Below are 26,575 nucleotides of genomic sequence, written 5' to 3' on the forward strand. Positions count from 1 at the left end.
TTATACTGTATGGAGCACTATATGGGGTTCATTATTCTGTATTCTATACTATATGGAGCAACATGTGGAGCTCATTATTTCTTATGGAGCATTTTATGGGGCCATTATACTGCGTGGAGCATTATATGCAGTGCAATATAGTTTATGGAGCATTATATGGAGCCCATTATTCTGTATGGAGCAGTATATGGGGTTCATTATTCTGTATAGGGCATTATATGGGGCCCATTATTTTGTATGTAGCAATATATGGGGCTCATAATACTGTATGGAGGACTATACTGCACGGTTTCTGAGCTATTGTAGAATTTACAATAGATATCACTCATGTAATGTAAGAAGTGAAATCTTTGGCTTTGTACTGCACCTATATTTCTCTGCTGTATCTGGGCATCATGAATTGTGGTATGTGTTAAAGGAGCCCACTGAGACTCTTTCACCCAGAGCCACGAAAACCTGAATCTGGCCTTGCAGCAGCCCTTACATCTTGCAGCTGTCTTATTAGTTAATCACAAAGTCCAAAAAGTGAATTTATTTGGACTTCTCCAAAATAAATGCAAAACTGACTTTAGCCACAGGTACATAGCCCAAATAAGGAAGAGAGCCATTAAATAAAACTAAAATATCTTTATTGAAAGTAATCTAAAAACATAATTAAAAAAGCAAAAATGCCAAGCAGGGGATACTGCTGAGTCCTACATATAGATGGCACAAGGTATTTCCAATAAAGCGTTTTTTATGATATAAAGATAAATGTAGTGCCGGATGAATAATACTAAGTCCCGTGTCCGTCTATACTTGTATTGTTATATTGATTAGAATAGTGGCAGAATCTACTGACACTGGTGAAAAGAATAATAAATCAATAAATGGTCAGAGTCATCTAAGAGAAAGTGATCAATATGTAGACACTGTGTCTCAAGTCAAGGAGATAAAGTGTCTTGTTGGTATGTGAAGTAAGGTGAGAAAACACTATTAGAGGTGCCAAAAAATAGAACCCCCTTAGCAGTTTTAAATACCTTTAACGAGGAATAAATACCTACAAGTAGAACTAGTGAGTACCAGTGCGGCATCACCTCACCCCGACGCGCGTTTCGCCACCTGTTTCTTCCGGGAGCTATTGCTTTGCAGCACTGAAGTCCTAGGTGGAAATCTCACCAAGAACATCATCTGCAGGTAGTTTGTATAGGTTTCCTCTAGGTTCTCCAATTTTGTCCTACACCCCAAAGACATACTGGTAGGGAATGTAGATTTTGAGCTCCAATGGGGACAGAGATGATGTGTTATGGTGCTATGTAAGTAAAATAAATAATAAGTTGCATGTGTAAGAACTGCAAGTTTCTGAGTACTGAAATACCAGGAGACACAAGAAAATAAGGAACAATGAAGGACTGTTGGGATTCCCATATCTTAGTCATTTGTCCTTTATGTCACTATGGGAGCTCCCTACCCCTACCCCAGCACACACAGGTCCTTATCAGATAGGTGACCACTTGATTTTTTTCTTACAGGTGGAAGCACACCGCCAGGAATCACCGCACCAGCCGTGCCTAGCATTCCATCACCAATTGGGGTTAATGGATTCACCGGCCTCCCACCCCAGCCTAACGGACAGCCGGCCGCAGAAGCCGTGTTTGCCAATGGAATCCATCCCTACCCAGGTAATAAGCCGATCGCTGTCAGTTGTTTTGGCCCACAATGGGCACATCAGCACCGACTAGGCAGAAAGAGACTTTTCCAGTTGGATGATAACCGGCCAGTTGTCCCCCTGTATGAACAGCCACTTGGTTGTCACCCATCATTTCCAGAAGTTGATTTGAAACTCCTAAAAAAGATATTTGAGAACTTGAGAAAAGCCAAGAATTTATATTTACTGAGGAGGTAGAGATGAAAAGTCAGAATATAGGAAGTGTGGTAAATACTGGAGAGCTTACAATCTAATTCCACGCCTGTCATCTCACTGTCCATGTCTTGTAACTTGTCCACTCGAGGGAAGGGGACAAACCAGGGAGCAAAGACGCCCGTAAAATCCGAGGGCCGTCTTCTATCTCCCCTTCGCATGAATTTCCATATGTACCTGGCAATCATCCTGTTTTTTGGAGGAAGTGTGCAGTAAAACTAATCTCAAAATGACTTCTAGGCGATCGCTGATGTTTTTGGGGTGTTGCTTAAAAAAACTGTGGGGGTTCATATGTCCACTTGGTTGGAGACACACAATATATATACAAAAAAGATGGCTGATTTCTTCCCAAAACAGCGCCACACCTGTCCACAGGCTGTGTGCGGTATTGCAGCTCAGTTCCATTCACTTCAATAATGCTGGGCTGCAATGTCAGACACATCCTGCGGATGAGAAATGTCCTACCTGGAACATGGGCAGACGTTCCTGGAGGTCTCCATTAAGTTTTCCTAAAGCGTGGAGTAAGTAAATTACAATGAGACATCTGTAATCTATTCCACCAGCGCCCGGGATCATTATTCTTTTCCATTTGTAACAATCAGCCATATTCCATAAAGCAGTCGCTGGAAAGAGAAGGGAAGAAAGATCTCATTTAGCATCTTTAACTCGGAGTATTAGAGATTTTAATGAGAGAATTCTCCCAACTCACTCTCCTGCAGTAATAAATGGCGGTGATTACGCCGGGGCTTGGCAGCTGTAATAGAAGCATTTGTGCTGCGAGTTGAGATAGTTATCAAAATAAAATATCCATCAACTTTATCCCCGGTGCCCGAACGTCACCGCACAGAGCGACAGATCCGGAGGGGGAGGCGAGAGGCCTGGTGGTGGGGTACCTGCCGGAAGGAACAAAGAGGGACGAAGATCACATGGAATAAAGGATAATATATAGTATACAGCCATCCATAGCTATCTACTTACTTAGGCTGGTTTCACACTTGCGTTTCTTTAATGCTGCGCTTCGTGCGCTATCATGCGCATGCGCATTGCTCCCCTATCTTTAACATGGCGGGCGCATGGTATAGCGCTTGTACGCATTCATGTGCGTTTTCGTGCGCTGCGCTTTTTCGAGGTGTGCGCCCAGGCGCGCCAGACGCAACATGTTGCATTTTTCCATGCGCCCAACTGCTGCCAAAAAACGCATGCACACATTAGCGCACAGAATGCGCAAAAAAAACCAACATTACAGTCTATGGGATCGCATGCGTTATTAGAGTTAACATGGCGACAAACTGGTTAAATTGCATGCGCAAAAAAACTTAATGCTTAATGCGTTTTTTGCATGCATTTGGATCTATCTATCTTATATCTATTATCTATCTATCATCTATCTATCTATCATCTATCTATTATCTATCATCTATCTATTATCTATCTATCTATCATCTATCTATTATCTATCATCTATCTATCTATCATCTATCTATCTATCATCTATCTATTATCTATCTATTATCTATCTATCATCTATCATCTATCTATTATCTATCTATTATCTATCTATCATCTATCTATTATCTATCTATCTATCATCTATCTATTATCTATCTATTATCTATCTATCTATTATCTATCTATCATCTATCTATTATCTATCTATCATCTATCTATTATCTATCTATCTATCATCTATCTATTATCTATCTATTATCTATCTATCTATCATCTATCTATCTATCATCTATCTATTATCTATCTATTATCTATCTATCTATTATCTATCTATCATCTATCTATTATCTATCTATCTATTATCCATCTATCTATCATCTATCTATTATCTATCTATCATCTATCTATTATCTATCTATCTATCATCTATCTATTATCTATCTATCTATCATCTATCTATTATCTATCTATCTATCATCTATCTATTATCTATCTATCTATTATCTATCTATCATCTATATATTATCTATATATCTATTATCCATCTATCTATCATCTCTATCTATTATCTATCTATTATCTATCTATCTATTATCTATCTATCTATCTATTATATATCATCTATTATCTATCTATCATCTATCTATCTATTATCTATCTATTATCTATCTATCATCTATCTATTATATATCTATCATCTATCTATCTATTATCTATCTATCATCTATCTATTATCTATTATCTATCTATCTATTATCTATCATCTATCTATCTATTATCTATCTATTATCTATCGTCTATCTATTATATATATATATATATCATCTATCTATCATCTATCTATCTATCTATTATCTATCTATCTATTATCTATCTATCATCTATCTATTATACTGTATATCTATCATATATCTATTATCTATTTATCTATTATCTATCATCTATCTATTATCTATCTATCTAGCTATCATCTATTATCTATCTATCTACCTATCTATTTATCTATTATCTATCATGTATTATCTATCTATCATCTATCTATTATCTATCTATTATATATCTATCTATCATCTATCTATCCATCTATCATCTATCTATTATCTATCTATCTATTATCTATCTATCATCTATCTATTATCTATCTATCATATATCATCTATCTATTATATATTATCTATTATCTATCTATCATCTATCTATTATCTATCTATTATCTATCTATTATCTATCTATCATCTATCTATCTATTATCTATCTATTTATCTATCATCTATCTATTATATATTATCTATTATCTATCTATCATCTATCTATTATCTATCTATTATCTATCTATTATCTATCTATCTATCTATTATCTATCTTTCATCTATCTATCATCTATCTATCATATATCATCTATTATCTATCTACCATCTATCTATTATCTATCTCTTTTAGATCACATCTGGATTACTGCAATAAAATAAAGAACATATATAGACCATTACAGCATCGATCTGCTTAATTGGATGTTCAATAACTAGAGCAGATCCCATTATCACAGGGACCATCTGTGGACCCCCGGGGAGGACCCCTCAGCATAGGAGCTTACAATCCACAACCATTACAGCTCGGTGTAATGACTGTCAGTCTGTGCCTCAGAGTTCTGTAATGTGTGCTGACCTCTGGTGGCCATAGCTCGCCATTACACTGCCAGTGACTATAATGGGATGTGAGGCTACATTGTGTCACTGTGTTTGTAGTAAGATCTAATCTGGCATAAAATATACACAATGTAGCAGACCTGAATAAGCAATGTGATAACAATGTAGTTCTGCCAAATGCTATTTGGAGCTTTTTTATATCTGTAATTGAAAGAATTTTTCTTTAAAAAGTTCAATTTAGACACAAGAACGCCCCACTGTACCTGGAGCATAATCATGTGATCAGATTTTCAAGGATTATTAGTAATGAGCAAATCCCTCCTAAAAGCCAGTTCTTTGACTCTCAAAATCCCAATCCGCTTTTCTTATTTACCGGTGATGTTTGGAAAACTAACAGCACATTCAGCCCCGGTACTCACCCAGCTGTCCTGGCCCCCAGAACGGCAGCACTCCTCTGCATTGCTGGGCATTCCTCCTACCTAGATGTGGTGACTGACAGCTCTGTGCGCCCGTCATTAGTGGTTGTCACCCAACTATAGGCTCCTATAGAGAACCTGAAAATATGCATGTAATAAAACGCAGTCATGTTCTTATGTGCGAGCTCCCATAGTTTCCGAACTGTAAAATATATTCTTTTTAAAAAACGCGATTTCAAATTTGCACCAAAAAGGCATAAAAAAAAGACAAAAGAAAAAAATGCAACAAAGACACGATAACCAGAGCAGATTGTTTATTGCACTGCCGACATCTGTAGGAAAATAAAGAAGTGGAAACCCCCCCCAGCTTTTTGCACTTTCTGATATTTTGGGAAAAGCACTGTATCGTTCAGACTTGTGTTCTGATTGTAGGGGTCTGCAGCCGGTGCCTCAGCGTGACTGCACAGGTGACTTTCATTGTTGTCTACCTATGGCATCACAGCTGAGGGCCTGTGAGGAGGTTACATGATCGCTGATTGATACATTACAATCCATGACCTGATTCATTAGAAACTAAAGCTGTCTACCTGTCCTTCCCCCTTGCTTTACACTTCATCTGCACCTTTGCTCCATTAGGGCAAAACTATGAATAGTGGGACCCTAGTTTAGTTGTCTTGTCTTAGGTAGTCAAGAATCTTCCTCTTTTCTTATCAGATGTTTGGCTGCGTCTCTGTCCTTTCCTCTTGCTTTATACTTCAGCTTAACCTGAGTTCCAGGGGCGTAACTACAATAGGTGCAGAGGTTGCAATCGCATCCGGGCCCCATAGCTTGAGGCACAAACAGAGGCGTAACTAGAGTTCAATGGACCCCGGTGCAAGATTTGGACTAGGTACCCCCGTCTTGGTATATATACACTCCATCCTGGTTTATATAACACCCATCCTGGTATATATGTCCCTCATCTAGTATATGTGTCCCCATCCTAGTATACTGTATATGTCCTCCATCCTGGTATATATGTCCCCGATCCTGGTATATATATCCTCTTCCTGGTATATATATATGTCCCCATCCTGGTATATATATCCCCCATCCTGGTATATATGTCCCCATCCTGGTATATATGTCCCCCATCCTGGTATATATGTCCCAATCCTGGTATATATATCCCCCATCCTGGTATATATGTCCCAATCCTGGTATATATATCCCCCATCCTGGTATGTATGTCCCCATCCTGGTATATATGTCCCCCATCCTGGTATACATCCCCCATCCTGGTATATATGTCCCTCATCCTGGTATATATGTCCCTCATCCTGGTATATATGACCTCATGCTGGTATATATGACCTCATCCTGGTATATATGTCCCTCATCCTGGTATATATGACCTCATGCTGGTATATATGACCTCACCCTGGTATATATGACCTCATCCTGGTGTGTATGTCCCCATCCTGGTATATATGTCCCCCATACTGGTATATATATCCCTCATCCTGGTATATATATCCCCCATCCTGGTATATATAGTCCCCATCCTGGTATATACAGTATGTCCCCCATCCTGGTATACGTCCCCCATCCTGGTATATATGTCCCTCATCCTGGTATATATGACCTCATGCTGGTATATATGACCTCATCCTGGTATATATGTCCCCCATCCCGGTATATATATCCCCCATACTGGTATATATGTCCCTCATCCTGGTATATATATATCCCTCATCCTGGTATATATATCCCTCATCCTGGTATATATGTCCCCCATACTGGTATATATGTCCCTCATCCTGGTATATATATCCCTCATCCTGGTATATATGTCCCCCATCCTGGTATATATCCCCCATCCTGGTATAAATGTCCCCCATCCTGGTATACGTCCCCCATCCTGGTATATATACGTCCCCCATCCTGGTATATGTGTCCCCAATCCTGGTATATATGTCCCCCATCCTGGTATATATATATATATTCCTCATCCTTTTATATATGTCCCCCATACTGGTATATATATCCCTCATCCTGGTATATATGTCCCCCATCCTGGTATATATGTCCCCCATCCTGGTATATATACGTCCCCCATCCTGGTATATATGTCCCCCATCCTGGTATATATGTCCCCATCCTGGTATACGTCCCCCATCCTGGTATATATATGTCCCCCATCCTGGTATATATGTCCCCCATCCTGGTATACATCCCCCATCCTGGTATATATACGTCCCCCATCCTGGTATATATGTCCCCCATCCTGGTATATATGTCCCCATCCTGGTATATATGTCACCCATCCTGGTATATATGTCCCCATCCTGGTATATATGTCCCCATCCTGGTATATATGTCCCCCATCCTGGTATATATACGTCCCCCATCCTGGTATATATGTCCCCATCCTGGTATATATACGTCCCCCATCCTGGTATATATGTCCCCATCCTGGTATATATGTCCCCATCCTGGTATATATGTCCCCCATCCTGGTATATATACGTCCCCCATCCTGGTATATATGTCCCCATCCTGGTATATATACGTCCCCCATCCTGGTATATATGTCCCCCATCCTGGTATATATACGTCCCCCATCCTGGTATATATGTCCCCATCCTGGTATATATACGTCCCCCATCCTGGTATATATGTCCCCCATCCTGGTATATATGTCCCCATCCTGGTATATATGTCCCCATCCTGGTATATATGTCCCCCATCCTGGTATATATGTCCCCCATCCTGGTATATATGTCCCTCATACTGGTATATATGTCCCCATCCTGGTATATATGTCCCCCATCCTGGTATATATACGTCCCCCATCCTGGTATATATGTCCCCATCCTGGTATATATACGTCCCCCATCCTGGTATATATGTCCCCCATCCTGGTATATATACGTCCCCCATCCTGGTATATATGTCCCCATCCTGGTATATATACGTCCCCCATCCTGGTATATATGTCCCCCATCCTGGTATATATACGTCCCCCATCCTGGTATATATGTCCCCATCCTGGTATATATGTCCCCATCCTGGTATATGTGTCCCCATCCTGGTATATATGTCCCCCATCCTGGTATATATGTCCCCCATCCTGGTATATATGTCCCTCATACTGGTATATATGTCCCCATCCTGGTATATATGTCCCCCATCCTGGTATATATACGTCCCCCATCCTGGTATATATGTCCCCATCCTGGTATATATACGTCCCCCATCCTGGTATATATGTCCCCCATCCTGGTATATATACGTCCCCCATCCTGGTATATATGTCCCCATCCTGGTATATATACGTCCCCCATCCTGGTATATATGTCCCCCATCCTGGTATATATACGTCCCCCATCCTGGTATATATGTCCCCCATCCTGGTATATATACGTCCCCCATTCTGGTATATGTGTCCCCATCCTGGTATATATGTCCCCCATCCTGGTATATGTGTCCCCCATCCTGGTATATATGTCCCCATCCTGGTATATATGGCCCCATCCTGGTATATATGTCCCCATCCTGGTATATATACGTCCCCCATCCTGGTATATATGTCCCCATCCTGGTATATATACGTCCCCCATCCTGGTATATATGTCCCCCATCCTGGTATATATGTCCCCATCCTGGTATACGTCCCCCATCCTGGTATATATATGTCCCCCATCCTGGTATATATGTCCCCCATCCTGGTATACATCCCTCATCCTGGTATATATACGTCCCCCATCCTGGTATATATGTCCCCCATCCTGGTATATATGTCCCCATCCTGGTATATATAGTCCTCATCCTGGTATAAGTGTCCCCATCCTGGTATATATGTCCCCCATCCTGGTATATGTGTCCCCCATCCTGGTATATGTGTCCCCCATCCTGGTATATATGTCCCCCATCCTGGTATATATGTCCCCATCCTGGTATATATAGTCCTCATCCTGGTATAAGTGTCCCCATCCTGGTATATATGTCCCCCATCCTGGTATATATGTCCCCCATCCTGGTATATGTGTCCCCCATCCTGGTATATATGTCCCCATCCTGGTATATATGTTCCTCATTAAACTAAATGTTCAGTCCCAATAAGATAATAAAGCCTATATTCACCTCCTGTGCTGGCACCGTTCCCACAGTGTTGGCATTAGCAATCACTGGGGCTGTGACACATGATGCAACGGGCATCACATGTCACAACATCGCATCACAGCCCCGGGAGAGCGAGTGCCGAGAGTGGAAACCACCCGGCACAGGAGGTGAGTATAGGCTTTATTATTTTATTGGGGCCGAACATTTGTTTTAAGAAGGGGTTGTCCTAGTAGTGAACCCCTAACTATGATCAGTGTAAATCTACACTGTAGCCTTCTGTCAGAGGTGTTATTAGGGTTAGGCTGGAGCATGTCACTATACAGCCATCATATGTTCACTTGCAAAAAATATATATATAATAAAGTGTCCCCTGGTCCACATTTCTAGATGCCTCTGCATGGAAAATGCTTTCTATGGCTGGTTTCACACTAGCGTTTTTTAGCGCAGCGCATCGTGCGCGTACATGCGCATGCGTCCTGAGCCCCTATCTTTAACATGGGTGCGCATGGTCTAGTGTTTGCACGCGTTTGTATGCGTTTTTGTGCGCATGCGATTTTTTTGTAGTGTGCGCCAGACACACCCTGTTGCATTTTTGTGCGTCCAACCTGTGTCAAAAAAACGCATGTGCACAAATGCGCAAAAAAAATCACATTACAGTCTATGGGAACGCTGGCGTGCGCATGGACATGATACGTTTTTTACATGCGTTTATATTGCGCACGATGCACAGCGCTAAAAAACGCTAGTGTGAAAGTAGCCTAAGCTGTAAAATCAGGTAATCTGGGTCTCAGTAGAAACTCACACTGCCTCAGTGTCCTTCCATCATGCTTTACACGGCAGCACTGCTTGTTCAGATAAGCTGTTGTATGTGAGATCACAAGACACAGCAAAGTCAAAAGTAATTATGAAATTATAGCAAGAAAAACTTATATCCAGAGGCAAATAAGCGGGGACCGTGCAGACCTACATTAATGGCACTTGTCATAAAAAGCAACGTCAGGTACGAAAAGTGGAAAATTAAAGGAAAACCGTGGGCGGGTTAATTATCCTGACCCACTAACCGGTCATTAGATGTGAAGGTGACCGGGCCAAGGACAGGTCTATGGATTGTGCCTGGCGGTGTGATGAGCGCCGCACAGCGCCGGTGGCCTCGTCTGCGGCTCGATGTGAGCATTAAATCCGAGACCTCTCACCATTTCCGCCCCGATCAGCACTTTCTTTTGGTTATTGTTGTGTGTGAATGCCTAATTAATTACAACAGTAAACGGCGAGTTCTTTAATCACGCCATCGGCCGTCCTAATCAATCTTAATAATACGGACTGCGCGCTATGGCGCCCATGAATTTTAATCTACATAAATTTTGGAAGCTTGTTGCATGAAGTGCTGCCATTGCCGAGTTAGATTGACTAAAGCATGGACCAAAAAAAAAAAGAACCTAAATTGGATTGAGGAAGGTAAACCGCGTCTCGGCCCGACACTTTATTCCCGGACTGGTGACCTTGAAGAAAGCTGGTGAAGGTCGTGTCTAACAATGCGGATGTGTCTTGTCCAAGCGCTCATTTATTTGACCTATAAACAGAGGCACTGCATAAAAATTCAGCGTAAAATTGCCGGTACCCACGCGTTTCGAGGCACATTTCTCATTCAGGTTAAAATATATAGCTTGTTAAAGTGAATGTCACATAGGAATATATTACGCCGTGCAGAAATGGGGGCTCGCCTGACCTATATCCCGTCCTTGAAGCCGGCGGAGTTGGTCAGGGACTTGTCTATGATTTTTTTTTTCTTTTTTTGATGTGCCTCTTGCTTGTTCAATGCTCTCTGTGCGCTCCTTGGAGAAATTAAGGAAATGTGTATTTTTCAGACGATGCAAATGAAGAGCCGCTACTCAGTGACTAAGACAACGTTTCCAGCTTTTTGGTTTTAGGCTTGAGGTACAATATCTTATTGACATCTGTTGGATTAAAAACAAAATAATAATAAAAAATTCCTATAGGGGGCGATCACTCAGCTTTCCCAGTTTCCTGAAAGGCAAATCTACAAGATTATGTTGAAATTCTACAATAGATGATGTGGATCTATATAGTAAGACAGATATGCCATTAAGGAGAAGCAGGATGGAATTCCCTGGAGGGTTAAGTAAATCCCTTATCCTAAACCCTATAATTTAATAGAGGGGGCCTCTGTTCAGGATGATAACCTGTTCACAAAGACCCTCCCTCGCTCTGGAGGACCGGTCCTGCTCCGCATTACACAGACAACCTATTGATGTGAATGGGTGACGCGTAATATGTGTGATACCTTATCTGCCCTGTGGGGGCACTGCAGGGAAATTAAACTGTTGCTGTAATGATTCCTCCAAATCGCAGGTGATCACTGCAGGTCCTGCCAGGAGCACACTTCGTAAAGGTCCTATTAGTAGGGATTATCAAAAGTGGAGAACCCCTTTAATCCCTCCTTAACTGATCATAAAATCGAAATAATCTTATTTACAGAGACAAAAAATGTGTACAGACATAATGCAAGGCTGAAGTGTGGTGCCCTGCTTCCACAATCCTCTATGAGCTAAAGGTCTCAGCAGTCTTTTTCTATTAAATCTGAGAGCAGCATTATGTAGGAACAGAGACCCTGATTCCAGAGATGTGTCACTTGCTCAGCTGCTTTCAGTAGTTTCAATACATTCAGTGTTTTATCAGCAGGAGATTATCACTGCAGGACTAGTTGTCTACTGCAGTCCAGTCCAGCTAATCTGTGTAACCCCGCCCCCCACCACTGATTGGCAGCTTTCTGAGAATGCACAGTGTACACAGAAAGTGGCCAATCAGGGGAGTGGGCGGGGTTATAGAGAGCTCAGCAATCTGACCACTGCTGGATCTACTGTAGAGAAAACAGGGATTCTATCAAAACTACAGCAAGCTGCCCATTAATCAGGAATCAGGCTCTCTACCCCTATATCATTCTGCTCTCAGGTTCTATAACAAAAACCTGCTGACAGATTCCTTTTAAGGGCATCCATACGCATTAGGCTAAAGTCAACCCAACCTGCCGATATTCGTAGGATCAGCCGACAGTTTAATGTGTATGGGGTCCCCTGATTGTCCCCCTCCCCCGACAGGTGATATAAAGGGAGAGAAGGATCCCGACTCTGAAATTCCAACAACTGATCCTTTCTTACTCCGGTAGATGTCGCACCCAGAGGAATTTATCAACCGTGATCTCGCAGAAAAGACAGGAGCGCTCTGCCGATCTGGACATTCCTTGCGTGGAGGAGTTGGGAGAGTTAGCTGCTGGCCAAATGATCAGGGGCAAGCCATCAGGACAGGAGAGTAGTTGCAGCCTTTGTCACAGAGGATTGTCTAGATTTTCAGACATAAGTAATAATTTCAGGTCTATAATTGTATTCAGCTCCTAGTTGTAAATAAAAATTCACCGATAGCAATCAGACTTGTGGTAGATAATGAAGAATTGAAACACTAAGTATATTAGAAAGTTCCCCATTTTCTTACTGTAATTTTTAAAATGTTAAAGATTAAAAAGTAATTAAAAAAAATAAAAATATATATATATATACAGGGTGGGCCATTTATATGGATACACCTAAATTAAATGGGAATGGTTGGTGATATCAACTTCCTGTTTGTGGCACATTGGTATATGGGAGGGGGGAAACTTTTCAAGTTGGGTGGTGACCATGACGGCCATTTTGAAGTCGGCCCACCCAAGTGTATCCATATAAATGGCCCACCTTGTATATATATATATATATATATATATATATATATATATATATATGTAAATACAGTGGGGCAAAAAAGTATTTAGTCAGTCAGCAATAGTGCAAGTTCCACCACTTAAAAAGATGAGAGGCGTCTGTAATTTACATCATAGGTAGACCTCAACTATGGGAGACAAACTGAGAAAAAAAAAATCCGGAAAATCACATTGTCTGTTTTTTTTTCAGTTTATTTGCATATTATGGTGGAAAATAAGTATTTGGTCAGAAACAAGCAATCAAGATTTCTGGCTCTCACAGACCTGTAACTTCTTCTTTAAGAGTCTCCTCTTTCCTCCACTCATTACCTGTAGTAATGGCACCTGTTTAAACTTGTTATCAGTATAAAAAGACACCTGTGCACACCCTCAAACAGTCTGACTCCAAACTCCACTATGGTGAAGACCAAAGAGCTGTCAAAGGACACCAGAAACAAAATTGTAGCCCTGCACCAGGCTGGGAAGACTGAATCTGCAATAGCCAACCAGCTTGGAGTGAAGAAATCAACTGTGGGAGCAATAATTAGAAAATGGAAGACATAAAAGACCACTGATAATCTCCCTCGATCTGGTGCTCCACGCAATATCCCACCCCGTGGGGTCAGAATGATCACAAGAACGGTGAGCAAAAATCCCAGAACCACGCGGGGGGAACTAGTGAATGAACTGCAGAGAGCTGGGACCAATGTAACAAGGCCTACCATAAGTAACACACTACGCCACCATGGACTCAGATCCTGCAGTGCCAGACGTGTCCCACTGCTTAAGCCTGTACATGTCCGGGCCCGTCTGAAGTTTGCTAGAGAGCATTTGGATGATCCAGAGGAGTTTTGGGAGAATGTCCTATGGTCTGATGAAACCAAACTGGAACTGTTTGGTAGAAACACAACTTGTCGTGTTTGGAGGAAAAAGAATACTGAGTTGCATCCATCAAACACCATACCTACTGTAAAGCATGGTGGTGGAAACATCATGCTTTGGGGCTGTTTCTCTGCAAAGGGGCCAGGACGACTGATCCGGGTACATGAAAGAATGAATGGGGCCATGTATCGTGAGATTTTGAGTGCAAACCTCCTTCCATCAGCAAGGGCATTGATGATGAAACGTGGCTGGGTCTTTCAACATGACAATGATCCAAAGCACACCACCAGGGCAACGAAGGAGTGGCTTCGTAAGAAGCATTTCAAGGTCCTGGAGTGGCCAAGCCAGTCTCCAGATCTCAACCCTATAGAAAACCTTTGGAGGGAGTTGAAAGTCCGTGTTGCCAAGCGAAAAGCCAAAAACATCACTGCTCTAGAGGAGATCTGCATGGAGGAATGGGCCAACATACCAACAACAGTGTGTGGCAACCTTGTGAAGACTTACAGAAAACGTTTGACCTCTGTCATTGCCAACAAAGGATATATCACAAAGTATTGAGATGAAATTTTGTTTCTGACCAAATACTTATTTTCCACCATAATATGCAAATAAACTGAAAAAAAAACAGACAATGTGATTTTCTGGATTTTTTTTTCTCAGTTTGTCTCCCATAGTTGAGGTCTACCTATGATGTAAATTACAGACGCCTCTCATCTTTTTAAGTGGTGGAACTTGCACTATTGCTGACTGACTAAATACTGTTTTGCCCCACTGTATATAGCCTAAAATACAAACAAGGTAAATGTGTCATCTTTACCTTTTAGGCCTTTTAGAGATCATTTCATTCTCAACTTGCTCAACTGTTCACAATAACGATCATTTTGACCAGGGGTGCCCAAACTTTTACATGTCGCTGTAGAAGATTTGTCTGCTGACAGTCGTTCTCCTTGTGTGACTTTCAATTCATCCATTATTGGGACACCTTTAAGTAAAGAGCTGCCCCGAGTGTCCTCCAAAGCTGCAAGTGTTTAGACTCTGTTCACATTTGCACTGCAGCACACCAAACAGAAGGGATGTCCAAAATACTCCATCCCAATGACTTATAATAGGATCTGCCAGGGACCCATGATTTTGATGGGAAATACAGAACTGAATATTTTTTCCCCTTAAAATATATTTCTAAAGTGGGCCTCTAACATAGATGTGAACAGAACCTTTCTCCTAGAGAACTCAGTCTGTTAATTTTTATGGGCACCATATAATATTTTAGATTCTTTTTTTCTGGAATCCTGCCAAAGCATTTTCAATTTCTAGGAATCCCAACACAATGTCTCCTCCACCCTTTTTCTTTTGGGATACTCGCTTTATTGAGGATCTGTCACTTACCATAATTATGTAATTTTTTCCCACCTAGTGTAAATGCCGCTGTTCTCCTGAATCCGGCACTGTTTTTCTTTTGTTCCTGTGCCTCTCCGTTTCGGAGATATGGCCTCCTCTTCCTTGCAAAGAAATCTAGCTAATTGGGTGTGGTCCTACAGGCGATGCCCACAGAGAAGAGCTGATGACCACGCCTACTGACAAGACTAGATTTACATACACGGAAGAGGGGGCTATATCTCAGGAACAGAGAGGGGCAGGAAAAAATGAAAAACCGCATCGGATTCAGGAGAATGGTGGCATTTACACCAGATTAACAAAAAACTCATTTATGGCAGGTGATAGGTCCCCTTTAAAGGGCAATACGTTGGAAATTTCACCTATTTACATCTATTGTCTCCCTTTTCTGCTTATTGATAGTGAGCAGGACTCCGTAGCAGCCATCATTTCACCACGACATCATTTATCTAGTTACTTCATGTTGGATAATGTTTCTCCTCCTCTCCGAGCAGATGACATCTGTAACCAATGATCCAATAAGTTTTTCTCTGATTTGACATATGTTCATCATTACAGGCAGGATGCATAATAGTTGGATCTATTTATAGATATTATGCTTCTCTTTTTCCATACATCACTTCAGAGATAAGCGTTTATTTGTTATTACACTCGCTCTGGTGATTAAATCAGCTCCATTTTCAAGGGCATTTAATGGAATCAGCTGCTTTATAAAGAATGTTGTCAATATGTCACAAATGTCTTCGCCCCTCTTATTACCTCCCCCCAATTATGTGCCGTTCTTATCTTGTATTTCTGCCATTTCTCCCTTCCGACCTCGGCATATTACGAGAGATATATAAATATGTGAAGTCTCATTGACTCCCGATAACCCATAACCTCATTATGTCAATTAGATTTTGGGTGATTTAAAGTGGAACTAACAACAAAAATGATTTTTTTTGTAAGGGGTACATAGTCCATGCCTTGACCTACAGTCCTTGGTTTTTGACCTAAAATCCCCCTGTCTTTTTTTCTTCCTTCTTTAGGGTCTCATATATAGATCATTGTGGATAATCTCCTCCATTGGCTTCCAAAAGTGTCTGCTTGGCTCCTAAATTTGTAATAGATTCTGTCCTATCTCTTATTTTGTGTATTAGTGCTTTGCGGTGTCTATGGTGGTGTTTAGTAAGCCGTGTCGTATGATAATTTCGTGTTTGAAGCTGTGTGTATATATCTCTGGGAATGAGAGAAAATGCCCATGTGTATAGCCCGCGTACTTCAGATATTGAGAGATGCACCGTAGTATGCCGATTGTGGCAGTGAAGGGTGTACATGGGTAAGATATACTTGGATTTGGGAATTTTTATACTGACTAGTTTAGAGATTTTAATTGGCAGCCATCATAAAGACGTTTCCTAAAGCGAATGGTAGAGTGCTGGGTATACGGAGAGCAAAGCGTCCCTTTCAGAGTTATCCTTAGGTTGAATGATGCCCAGTAAGGAACCTAATAGTAAGCTTCACCTAAATAACAATTATTTACCAAAATAAACTGATTTACTGCACAGTGCCACAGAATCCCAAGTAAATACCACCATATAGTACTCACCAAAGTGCAGTGATTAAGTAACATCACCGTAAATTAAAGGAAACTGTCAGCATGTGTTAATATCTGGAAGTAGTGTCATGGCTGTATAGGTGCTTGTCTACTGAGAAAAATGACACCTTTTTTGCAGGAATCCGACATTCCAGTCCTGAGAAATCAAGTGTAGAAGCTATATGCAAGTCAGGCTGGGGGCGTGTCAGTGCAGGAAGAAGAAGAACAAGGCCAGTGACACGCCCCCAGAGCACTGCCAGCCTGATTTCCATATATTTTCTACACTAGGTTTCTCATGACTGGCACATCGGATTTCTACAAAAATACTATCATTTTTGTTGGGGGATATCCAGCTCTACAGCCATTCAACTTCTTCCATAGATAAAAACGTGTCAACCATTTCCTTTTAAGTGAAAATAATTTAATAATAATGCTATACAATTCATTTTAATATTGGGTCTAGTGCTAATAGTGAGGAAGCAAGTTGAGATCTGTATTACTGCACGTCACACATTTCCATAGACTGCTTTGATATCAGACTATCCAGTCAAGCAAAAAAAAATCCATTTCCATGATGGATTTAGTGACTGTTCCCATTCTCCATTGTGGATGTATCTTGGCTCTGTCAAACAACAGTGGCCTTATGTATGGTCCAAGTGTCAGTTTAGAGTATGTGCACACGGAATTTTTTGGATCTGCGGATTTGCCTGCGGTTTTGCCCTGCAGTTTTACACCTCATAATGGATGAGGTGTGAAACCGCAGCATTTCTGCACAAAAGAATTGACATGTGCACAGCATTTTCCAGTTTACCATTGAAAACAATGGTACTGTACAACGCGCCTAAATCTGCTGCGGACGCACAGCTGCAGAAACGCTGCGGATCCGTAGCAGAATTCGCACCGTGTGCACATACCCTTAGAGCTGGTGCCATAAAGTGGCCATGATTGTGGTCCAGTTGGCCCAAACACACAATTGCCCCCATGTTTTCATTTGCATCTAAGCTGCTATGATTGCTGGTAGAGCCAAGTCATTGTCTTATTTTTCAAGAATTGAGATCTGGTGGTCCTAGCCAAGTAATTAGCGATAGTCTCTAAACTGGCTGCAGGCTGAGTCATGCCAAGGTATAGATATACTGTAGAGGTATGATTGCTGGGGTCCAGCTTCTGAGACCACCACTTATGCTAAAAACGAGGGTCCCAAGTGTGAATGGAGTGGTCTTTAGTATATGCAACCACCAATCCTATAAAGAACGAATAGAGCAGCCGGCGCGCACGCTCAATACCGCTCCATTCATGCCCAGGACTTTGGGACTTCTATTCTTGTCATCAGCCCAACCACCAGCAATCATACACTTCTCACCTCTTCTGTGGATAGTTAATAAACGTATATTGGACAACCGCTTTACTATAGCAAAATAAGAACGATAGACCCCCCCCTGCAATAATTCCTTATGGAAAGAACCTAAGACCCCTTACATATAGCACTCTTCGGATTTGCTTTGCACAGATCCATAGCCCCTATGGAAGTGAAGGGAACCTCTACCTCCTTGTTAGAGATGAGGGAATCTTACAAAATTTGCTTTTAAGAGATTACGCAAATTGGCCAATGGGTTCGATTTGATCCGAATCTTCCCCAAAAATGCTATTATACTCTGAGGCTTCTCCAGACCCTAAAGCATAATAAATCGAGGGCCACGAAGCTGATAAAAAATAATAGAAGATTACACTCACCAGCCCCAGGCTTGCTCTTCACCTGCTCTGCTGCATCGGCTCTCAACCCCTGGTCCTCCATTTCAGATTGGCCTTCAGATCGTCCTTCTCTTAAGTCTTCTCCTTGGTCTTCTCTTCGGGCTTCAGTCTAGACCTTTGGGCTCTCACTTGGTATCACATGGACCAGTGGGACTCAAGGTATGCTGTTGATGTCAATTATGTACATCACCATATGTCTACGGGAGGCTGAGTCAGCACCGGAAGATCCAGACTGAAGAGAGTACCGATCCATAGAACAATCCAAAGCGAGTGGAGGATCGGGCGATGAGCTGGGGTGGCAGGGCAGGTGAAGAGCGGGCATAGACAAGTTGGGTATAATCTTTTCTTATTATTAACCCGTTACTGGGCCTCAGAAGAATTGAGTAAATAGATTTGTGCAAATTTAGAAAAATTTAGATTTTGGCAGATTTGGTTCACCACTTACAAAGTCATGGAGTATTTTCTTATGGATGTGACTGAAAAAGAGGGTGGTGTGCTCTACTGAATGGCATATGCACAGAGGGATTGCTCTATCTATACCCAATGAAGCACATACTCCTTGCACAAAGGGTGTGTCATGTACATGAGGGTCTTAGGTGGACCCTTTCACCAGTGCATCATGATATAGACTATGCTCTCAATATACCCAGCACATCGCCGATTGCTTTGATGGATGATACATAGCCGCTGCCGGACAGCACCGCCTTACATTGCAGAAGTCAATAAATTTTGGCTATTTCTTATTTTTTTTAACCATTTTTGACTGGTTGCCTCCAATTAATGACCCATTTTTGTTCTTAGTTTCACTTTTGTAGTATGTGGCGGAAAGCCGAGAGTATAGTCCCTCCCATATTAGCGGATGGCTCTTCCACTTCTTCCTATGTGATTTTCAATGTGTACGTGGAGGTTCTGAAATGAATGTGCTGCATCCAATCATGTATGTATGGTCACAGTGTCTTAGGGCCGATCAACTAATTCTTGTTTTTTTTGTCTTTGGTTTTCCAGCACAGAGCCCCACCGCGGCAGATCCATTGCAGCAAGCCTATGCAGGAGTGCAGCAGTACGCAGGTCGTTAGTATTAACACTTTCTCCTAATAAACTCTTATATTCGGCTGAGCATGTGTTCACACGATAGACTTGTAATACATGGTGATATATGAATGTATATATGGTGCCATATATTATATCAAGGGATCTCGAACACCACTAGGACAGGAAAGAAGGGACTCGGTTACTTTATCTGAGCTTTTATGGACATTTCTTTATCTGATCCTTTTTGGGTCCCGGATCCTGAGGCTGACACCAAAATAACATTTTAATTATGCTGCTTTGTTTTGGGATTTTTTTTGTAGATAGTTAGATGAGATTTTTCCAATTTTCCTGTAATTATGTGCTCCAAACTCCTTAAAAGGGATTTCCTCCACTTTAAAAATAATTCTCAATGGGCTGAGATGGATCTATAAATGAAAAAAATCTATATTGACTTCCAGGACTGGTGACGCTCCTCCATAATCAGTACTGTAACCCCCACCGATGACAGGAAATCAACACCCAGAAACCAAACAGTGGCGAGTATACTCGTTGCTCGAGTGATCTCCGAGTATTTTGGTGTGCTCAGAGATTTAGTTTTCGTCACCTCAGCTGCATGATTTGTCACTGCTAAACAGGCTGATTACATGTGAGGAATGCTTGTTTGTTAGGGAATTCCCACATGTAATCAGCCTGTCTAGCATCCGCAAAACATGCAGCTGAGACAAGGAAAAGTAAATCTCCGAGCACGCCAAAATACTCGGCGGTCACCCGAGCAACGATGCTACTCGCCCACCACTAGTCTTGAGACCTCCCTCTTCCGATGTTGATGAACCAAAACCGGCTGGTGACACATTACTGAGTGAGGAGGAGATATGAAGGTCCATGAGATGAAAATAGTTTTTTATTATCCCACTGAGAATACCTTTCAAAGTAGAGTAAACCCCTTTAAAGCCCATCAAAGGGTTATTCCCATGTCACAAAGTGGTGGCCCATCGCTAGGACATGGCGTCCATTTATGATCGTCAAGAATACGAGCTCTAGGAGGCCTGTTGAATCTAAGAATGAAGGGGCTTCAGCGCTGATTCCCAGTCTTCACCTAAAGGGCTGCGGTGGTCACGTGTCCCAGAAGATAGTAGAGACTGGTGGGGGGCCGGGCAGTGTTATAACGGGAGTTTCATGGGATTGGTGAGGTGAGCAGGGCCTATTCTATTTTTTTGGCCCTCTGAGCCTTTTGTATAAAATTTTTACCAACCGGACAAGCACTTTTATGCAATTTCTGGCACAGCAAGGTGTTAGGGAACCCTGTTATGTGGGAGAAAGACAATGCTGGGGTCCCAGAGCTGAAGAGTCTTCATTCTCAGTATTCGTAGGGGTCCCAGAGCTTAACAGTCATCATTCTCAGGATCCGTAAGGGTCCCAGAGCTGAAGAGTCTTCATTCTCAGAATTTGTAGGGATCCCAGAGCTGAAGAGTCTTCATTCTCAGAATTTGTAGGGATCCCAGAGCTGAAGAGTCTTCAGTCTCAGTATTCGTAGGGGTCCCAGAGCTTAACAGTCATCATTCTCAGGATCCGTAAGGGTCCCAGAGCTGAAGAGTCATCATTCTCAGAATTTGTAGGGATCCCAGAGCTGAAGAGTCTTCATTCTCAGAAATTGTAGGGATCCCAGAGCGGAAGAGTCTTCATTCTCAGTATACGTAGGGGTCCCAGAGCGTGAATGGAACGTGACTACTGCTGTGCCCACCACCTAACCGGAAGAGGATGGCCGGAGACAGAGGAGTGATGTGCGCTCACTACCAGGAATATGTGTTGATTTTTATGTTAGCACCACCATGGCCCCATTTATAAACTAAGGTCAAATAATTGAAAACCTAAAGTTGATAGATTGGTCAACAATCATTTGACAAAAAATATGGTTATTTAAAGGGAACAAAGGAAACTCGATGGTTGATTTATGTTGCCCGAAACACAGGCTGCATGGATCAGACACTGGCTCTGAAGCGTTGTAGTGTATCAAAGAAAGCATAACTTGGAAAGATGAATGAGAACTAGTTGACCAAGAGGCCGATGCCTGGAGACTTCTCCTTGCCCCACTCTCTTAGAGTGACAGGTCCCTCCATATTCGTGGAGAGACTTGTCTGTCTAGGAGAGTGGGTGGGGAGAAGCCAATTGTGCAAATGAAGTCAGAGTGTGATCATAGTGTGATCCTTTTCTATTGGATGAGGAGAAGATAGAGAAAAAAATTCTCCATCTTCTCCATTGTGTCAATCCATGGAAATTGGACACTCAAATGATATCAGAGTGCAGTCTAATGTTTCCATGCACTGATAGACTTACATGGTCGAGCGTGACCTGAATATCAGATCAAACTAGGACATGCAGCAATTTTTTCCTCCGATAGTGTCTGTCCGAGGAAAAAATCTGATGTGCGCAAGATCCCATATCATAACATTGGTCCAGGCATGATCCGATGCTTTGTTGGATCGCGCTCGGGCTGAAAATACTCTCTTCTGCACCTGCTCTATGACTTATGTACAAATTACCAATCTTGGTGAAATGGCACTGTTGTAGGATCTCTGGCCTGTTTTCGTTGCTTCCAACCTACATGATCTTGCTATATTCCCTAAGTGGCAAGATCCTGGTTTTGACCATTTAAAGTGGACCCGTCACTTCTCCTGACACCAAGTCTATTTTTCTAAATAATTGTATTCTTCCTGAAAAGCCAATCACTTCCATATGGTTCCCCTGTTGTTCCTCTTTGTAAATTCCTAAATAAATAGCAATCATGGCGTTAACAATTGAGGGTCCGTCATTATAAAAGTCTGACATTGTCCAATCATTCCTGACAGTGTCAGACTATGCAACGACATATCCCTTTAACAAGTGTAATCGTGACACCCAGTTGTCAATTTATTCGTAAACTTCCAGGAGAAATAGCATAGGAACAACACAGAGCCAACTCCAGGAAGCAGATGTTCCAGAATCGATAGATTCTTTGAAATACAATTATTTACTCAAGCAGACCCGTCAGGAGCGATGACCGGTCCGCTACGTCATAATCCCAGCAGCACAATCGTCTTCTGCCTTCCGAGTCTTGGAAAAGTCTACGTTAGTGTAATAAGATCAGTCTGACCCTTGATGCCTCCGCTGACTGTCATCTATTTATTTCAAACGTTCACATTTCATATTAAGAGAGTAATTCAATGAAATCGAAAGCCTTCGAGAAGAGTTCAAAAAGTCTTAGTAAATCTCAGTAAGGTCACTGGTTACCCTGCGTCTAATCAATTTACCCCCGTGGAGAGGGCACAGCCTGCCCAGCGCCCAGAGACATGAGATTACAAGAATATTTATCTACCAAATAGTTGAAACTTGTATTCAGATGTCTTATACAGTTGTACTGTATGTGTTCAACCAGGGTTGGACTGGCCCCCAGGAGAGCAGGAGAATCCTCTGGTGGGCCGTGTGCAGGAGTGGGCCACCACCCTCTTATGTGAGCAGTACTTGGCACAAAATACTGGAATCACTATGTACAGACAGAGGCGGCATCTTATTCATTTATCAATCTACCCAGCTCATTTAGATAGAAACTGTGATTGAGGATAATGTCACATTAGCACGTAGCTGAAAAGTGGGGCTCTGGAATTGATTACTGGTTGACACCCTAGTCCGCTCAACACCCCAATGGGGTGACTCATGACTTCTGAAACCTAAAAGTACAGATTATAACTGATACAGACTTACAGATGGGAACTTTCTTACCTAAATGTATAACAAGATAAACATAGCAAGAAGACCAGCTTTGGAAAAAAAACACATGATTTTGGGGTGCACTATCGGGAGATGTTCCTGCCATATGTGTCTGTATGTGTCTCCTTGGCTGTGAGGTGTATTGCAGTCTGTTGAGGGTTTTATAACAATTTGTTTGCATTGAGTCCTTAGCTTAACAACATTTCTGAAAGGGTAATGGTGGCAGACACTAATACATAAACATCACCCGACAGAGTATCACCAAATAATGTATTTTTTTAAAAACTGATCACCTCCAGATTTGTTGAGTCATGAGCAATGGTATGGAAGGAGGTATATGTAGGATGGAAGAGCATGGCTATTCTATAAACAGACCTGCATTAGTGCTGTGAGCTGAAGGTAAGGGGCCAATAAGCACAATAAATGTAAGAAAATGTGTACAATAAATGTGCAGGGCTCAACATATTAAGAAAAGATGTATATTTTATATTTTATTAGATAATATAAAAAAAAAAAACAATGTAATAAACATGCAAAGTTAGGCTAGTTTCACACTAGCGTTTATGAGCGCAGCGACGGCCTGCGCACGGCCGCCGCTAAGCCCCGCCCCCTGCCGCGCCCCGCCAGTAGCTCCGCCTACCGGCGCATGACGCTGCATGCGCCCTGCGTCCCCTATCTTTATCACAGGGGGCGCAGGCCGTGCGCAGTATGCGTTTGGCGGCGCATGCGCCTTTTTGACGGTGCGCCGACGCAACCAAACTGCAGCAGGTTGCGTTTGGCGCAGGTCGGCGCATCGTCAAAAGGACGCATGCGCCGCCAAACGCATACTGCGCACGGCCTGCGCCCCCAGTGATAAAGATAGGGGACGCAGGACGCATGCAGCGTCATGCGCCGGTGGGCGGAGCTACCGGCGGGGCGCGGCAGGGGGCGGGGCTTAGCTGCGGCCGTGCGCAGGCCGTCGCTGCGCTCATAAACGCTAGTGTGAAACTAGCCTAAGACATTAAAAATGCTGTAGATTGGTGAGTAATGCCTGCCCAATAAAGATATAGAACAGATCAAGAAGAAAAAAAAATGTGATTATATGTAAATGTGCAGTCTCAACATTGAGAACAGAAACTCAAATAAATATATGAGCCCAAAATATTAATTGTCAGTTATAAATATTCAAAGAAAAAAATAAATAAGAATAAAACCAATGAAAAAAAAATGCTCCGATGCGCGTTTCGCATCAGGTTTTGTCAGGGGGGAAAAAAACTATCTAATAAAAAATAAAATATATATGCTTTCTTAAAATCATCCTCAGCCATCCAGACTTCAATGGTAATCTGACAGCAGGTTTTTGCTATTCAATCTCAGATCAGCATAATGTAGGGGCAGAGAGTCTGATTCCAGGGATGTGTCACTTGCTCAGCTGCTTGCTGTAGTTTCAATACAATCAGTAGGAAATTATCACTGCAGGACTAGGTGTCGCGTGACAGGCAGTCCAGCTAACCTGTATAACCCCGCCACTACCACTGATTGTCAGCTTGCTGACAATGTACAGTGTACACAGAAAGCTGCCTATCAGGTGTGTGGGCGGGGCTATACATGGTCAGCATTCTGAGCACCGCTACATCTACAGCAGAGAAAACAGAGATTTTCTCATAACTACTCCAAGCATCCTAGTAAGGGAGACATCTGTTGTGAATTCTCTCTCTGGCTTCCCTCTGGTGGTTACTGAAGGTAGTAGAGCTGGTCAGATTGACAGAGGGGTTGCGAGTTCTCTTTCTGGGCTCTCTCTTGTGGTTACTGGAGGTAGTGGAGCTGATCTGATTGACAGAGACTTGCCACCTGATAATGAGGAAGACGATTGGAGATCTGTGGTTTCAGATTGAGATTTAACACAGCTGACTCCCTCTATCCCTGCTGGTGATTTTCTTCCTGTGCCTTCTGAGGTCTGATGTCTCCTGCTCTTTCCCTGCATGGTTCAGCTAAGTGGTTCATTTGCTATTCTGTTTGCATTTGATCTGGTTTTGTCTATCTCTGCTTTCTGCGGGTCAGCCAGCTCCGGCTGGGGCTGTGCTGAATCACCGCCCATATGTTACTGCATATGCCAGTTTGTTTTGTCCCGTTATATTGGTCTCTTTTTGCTTTGCTTTCAGAATATACCAGAGTGCTGATATAGTGGGGGCGAAGTCGTGCGACTTCAGTGTTTTTTGTGCATCAGACATGTTGGACTTTTTGCAGGGTTTTTTGCGTGATTGCAGACAGTGTCTTTCCTTTCCTGTCCTGTCTAGTCAGTGTGGGCCCCATCATTTGCTCAGTCTATTTTTCTGCCTGCGTTTGTGTTTTCATCTTGTCTCACCGACAATATATGTTTGGGGGCTATCTATTCCTTTGGGGTCTGCTCAGGGGCAGTTTAGATTTCCCCTTTCTTGCTTTAGGCTTAGTTAGCTCTCCGGCGTCTAGGACAGTGGTCCCCAACCTTTTTTGCACCAGGGACCGGCTTCAAGCAAGACCATTCTTTCATGGCTCGGCAGGGCGGGGATGGAGGTGTGGCATAGGGGCAGGGCTATGGACGGGATTGTAGTTTAGTAGTGCATACGTATCATTTAATTATAACATTTATAATGTGAATGTGACTCAACTCACCATAGGCTTTGAATGAGTGTGAGCACCTGGCTTGTTTCCCTGTATCAGTGGGAGCACTGGGCTTGTTTTCCTGCAACAAGATAGTCCCTTCTAGGGGTGATGGGAGACAGTGACACCCTTGTATGCATGGCTCTGCTCCCACCCTTGTATGCATGGCTCCGCTCCCACCCTTGTATGCATGGCTCCGCTCCCACCCTTGTATGCATGGCTCCGCTCCCACCCTTGTATGCATGGCTCCGCTCCCACCCTTGTATGCATGGCTCCGCTCCCACCCTTGTATGCATGGCTCCGCTCCCACCC

The 26,575-nt window shown here is 42.4% G+C and overlaps 1 protein-coding gene across 13 annotated transcripts in view; it reads left to right on the forward strand.

Moving 5' to 3' along the window:
- CELF4 (CUGBP Elav-like family member 4) overlaps window positions 1-26,575 on the forward strand; it is a 1,497,717-nt gene that overhangs the window by 1,336,929 nt on the left and 134,213 nt on the right. For 9 of the 13 annotated variants that reach the window (XR_012234844.1, XM_073589796.1, XM_073589798.1 and 6 more), the window contains 2 exons: window positions 1,512-1,661; window positions 19,874-19,939. Coding sequence is in view for 12 of the 13 variants with exons in the window: in XM_073589796.1 (XP_073445897.1) it covers window positions 1,512-1,661; window positions 19,874-19,939 (216 nt within the window). In the remaining variant the exon portion in view is untranslated. The remainder of the gene's footprint in view (window positions 1-1,511; window positions 1,662-19,873; window positions 19,940-26,575) is intronic. The other 4 variants (XM_073589789.1, XM_073589793.1, XM_073589795.1 and 1 more) reach the window with 1 other exon arrangement.

This window comes from Dendrobates tinctorius, unplaced genomic scaffold (genome assembly GCF_039654945.1).
Source record: "Dendrobates tinctorius isolate UK_male_01 unplaced genomic scaffold, ASM3965494v1 ptg000113l, whole genome shotgun sequence".
NCBI classification, from domain to species: Eukaryota; Metazoa; Chordata; class Amphibia; order Anura; family Dendrobatidae; genus Dendrobates; species Dendrobates tinctorius.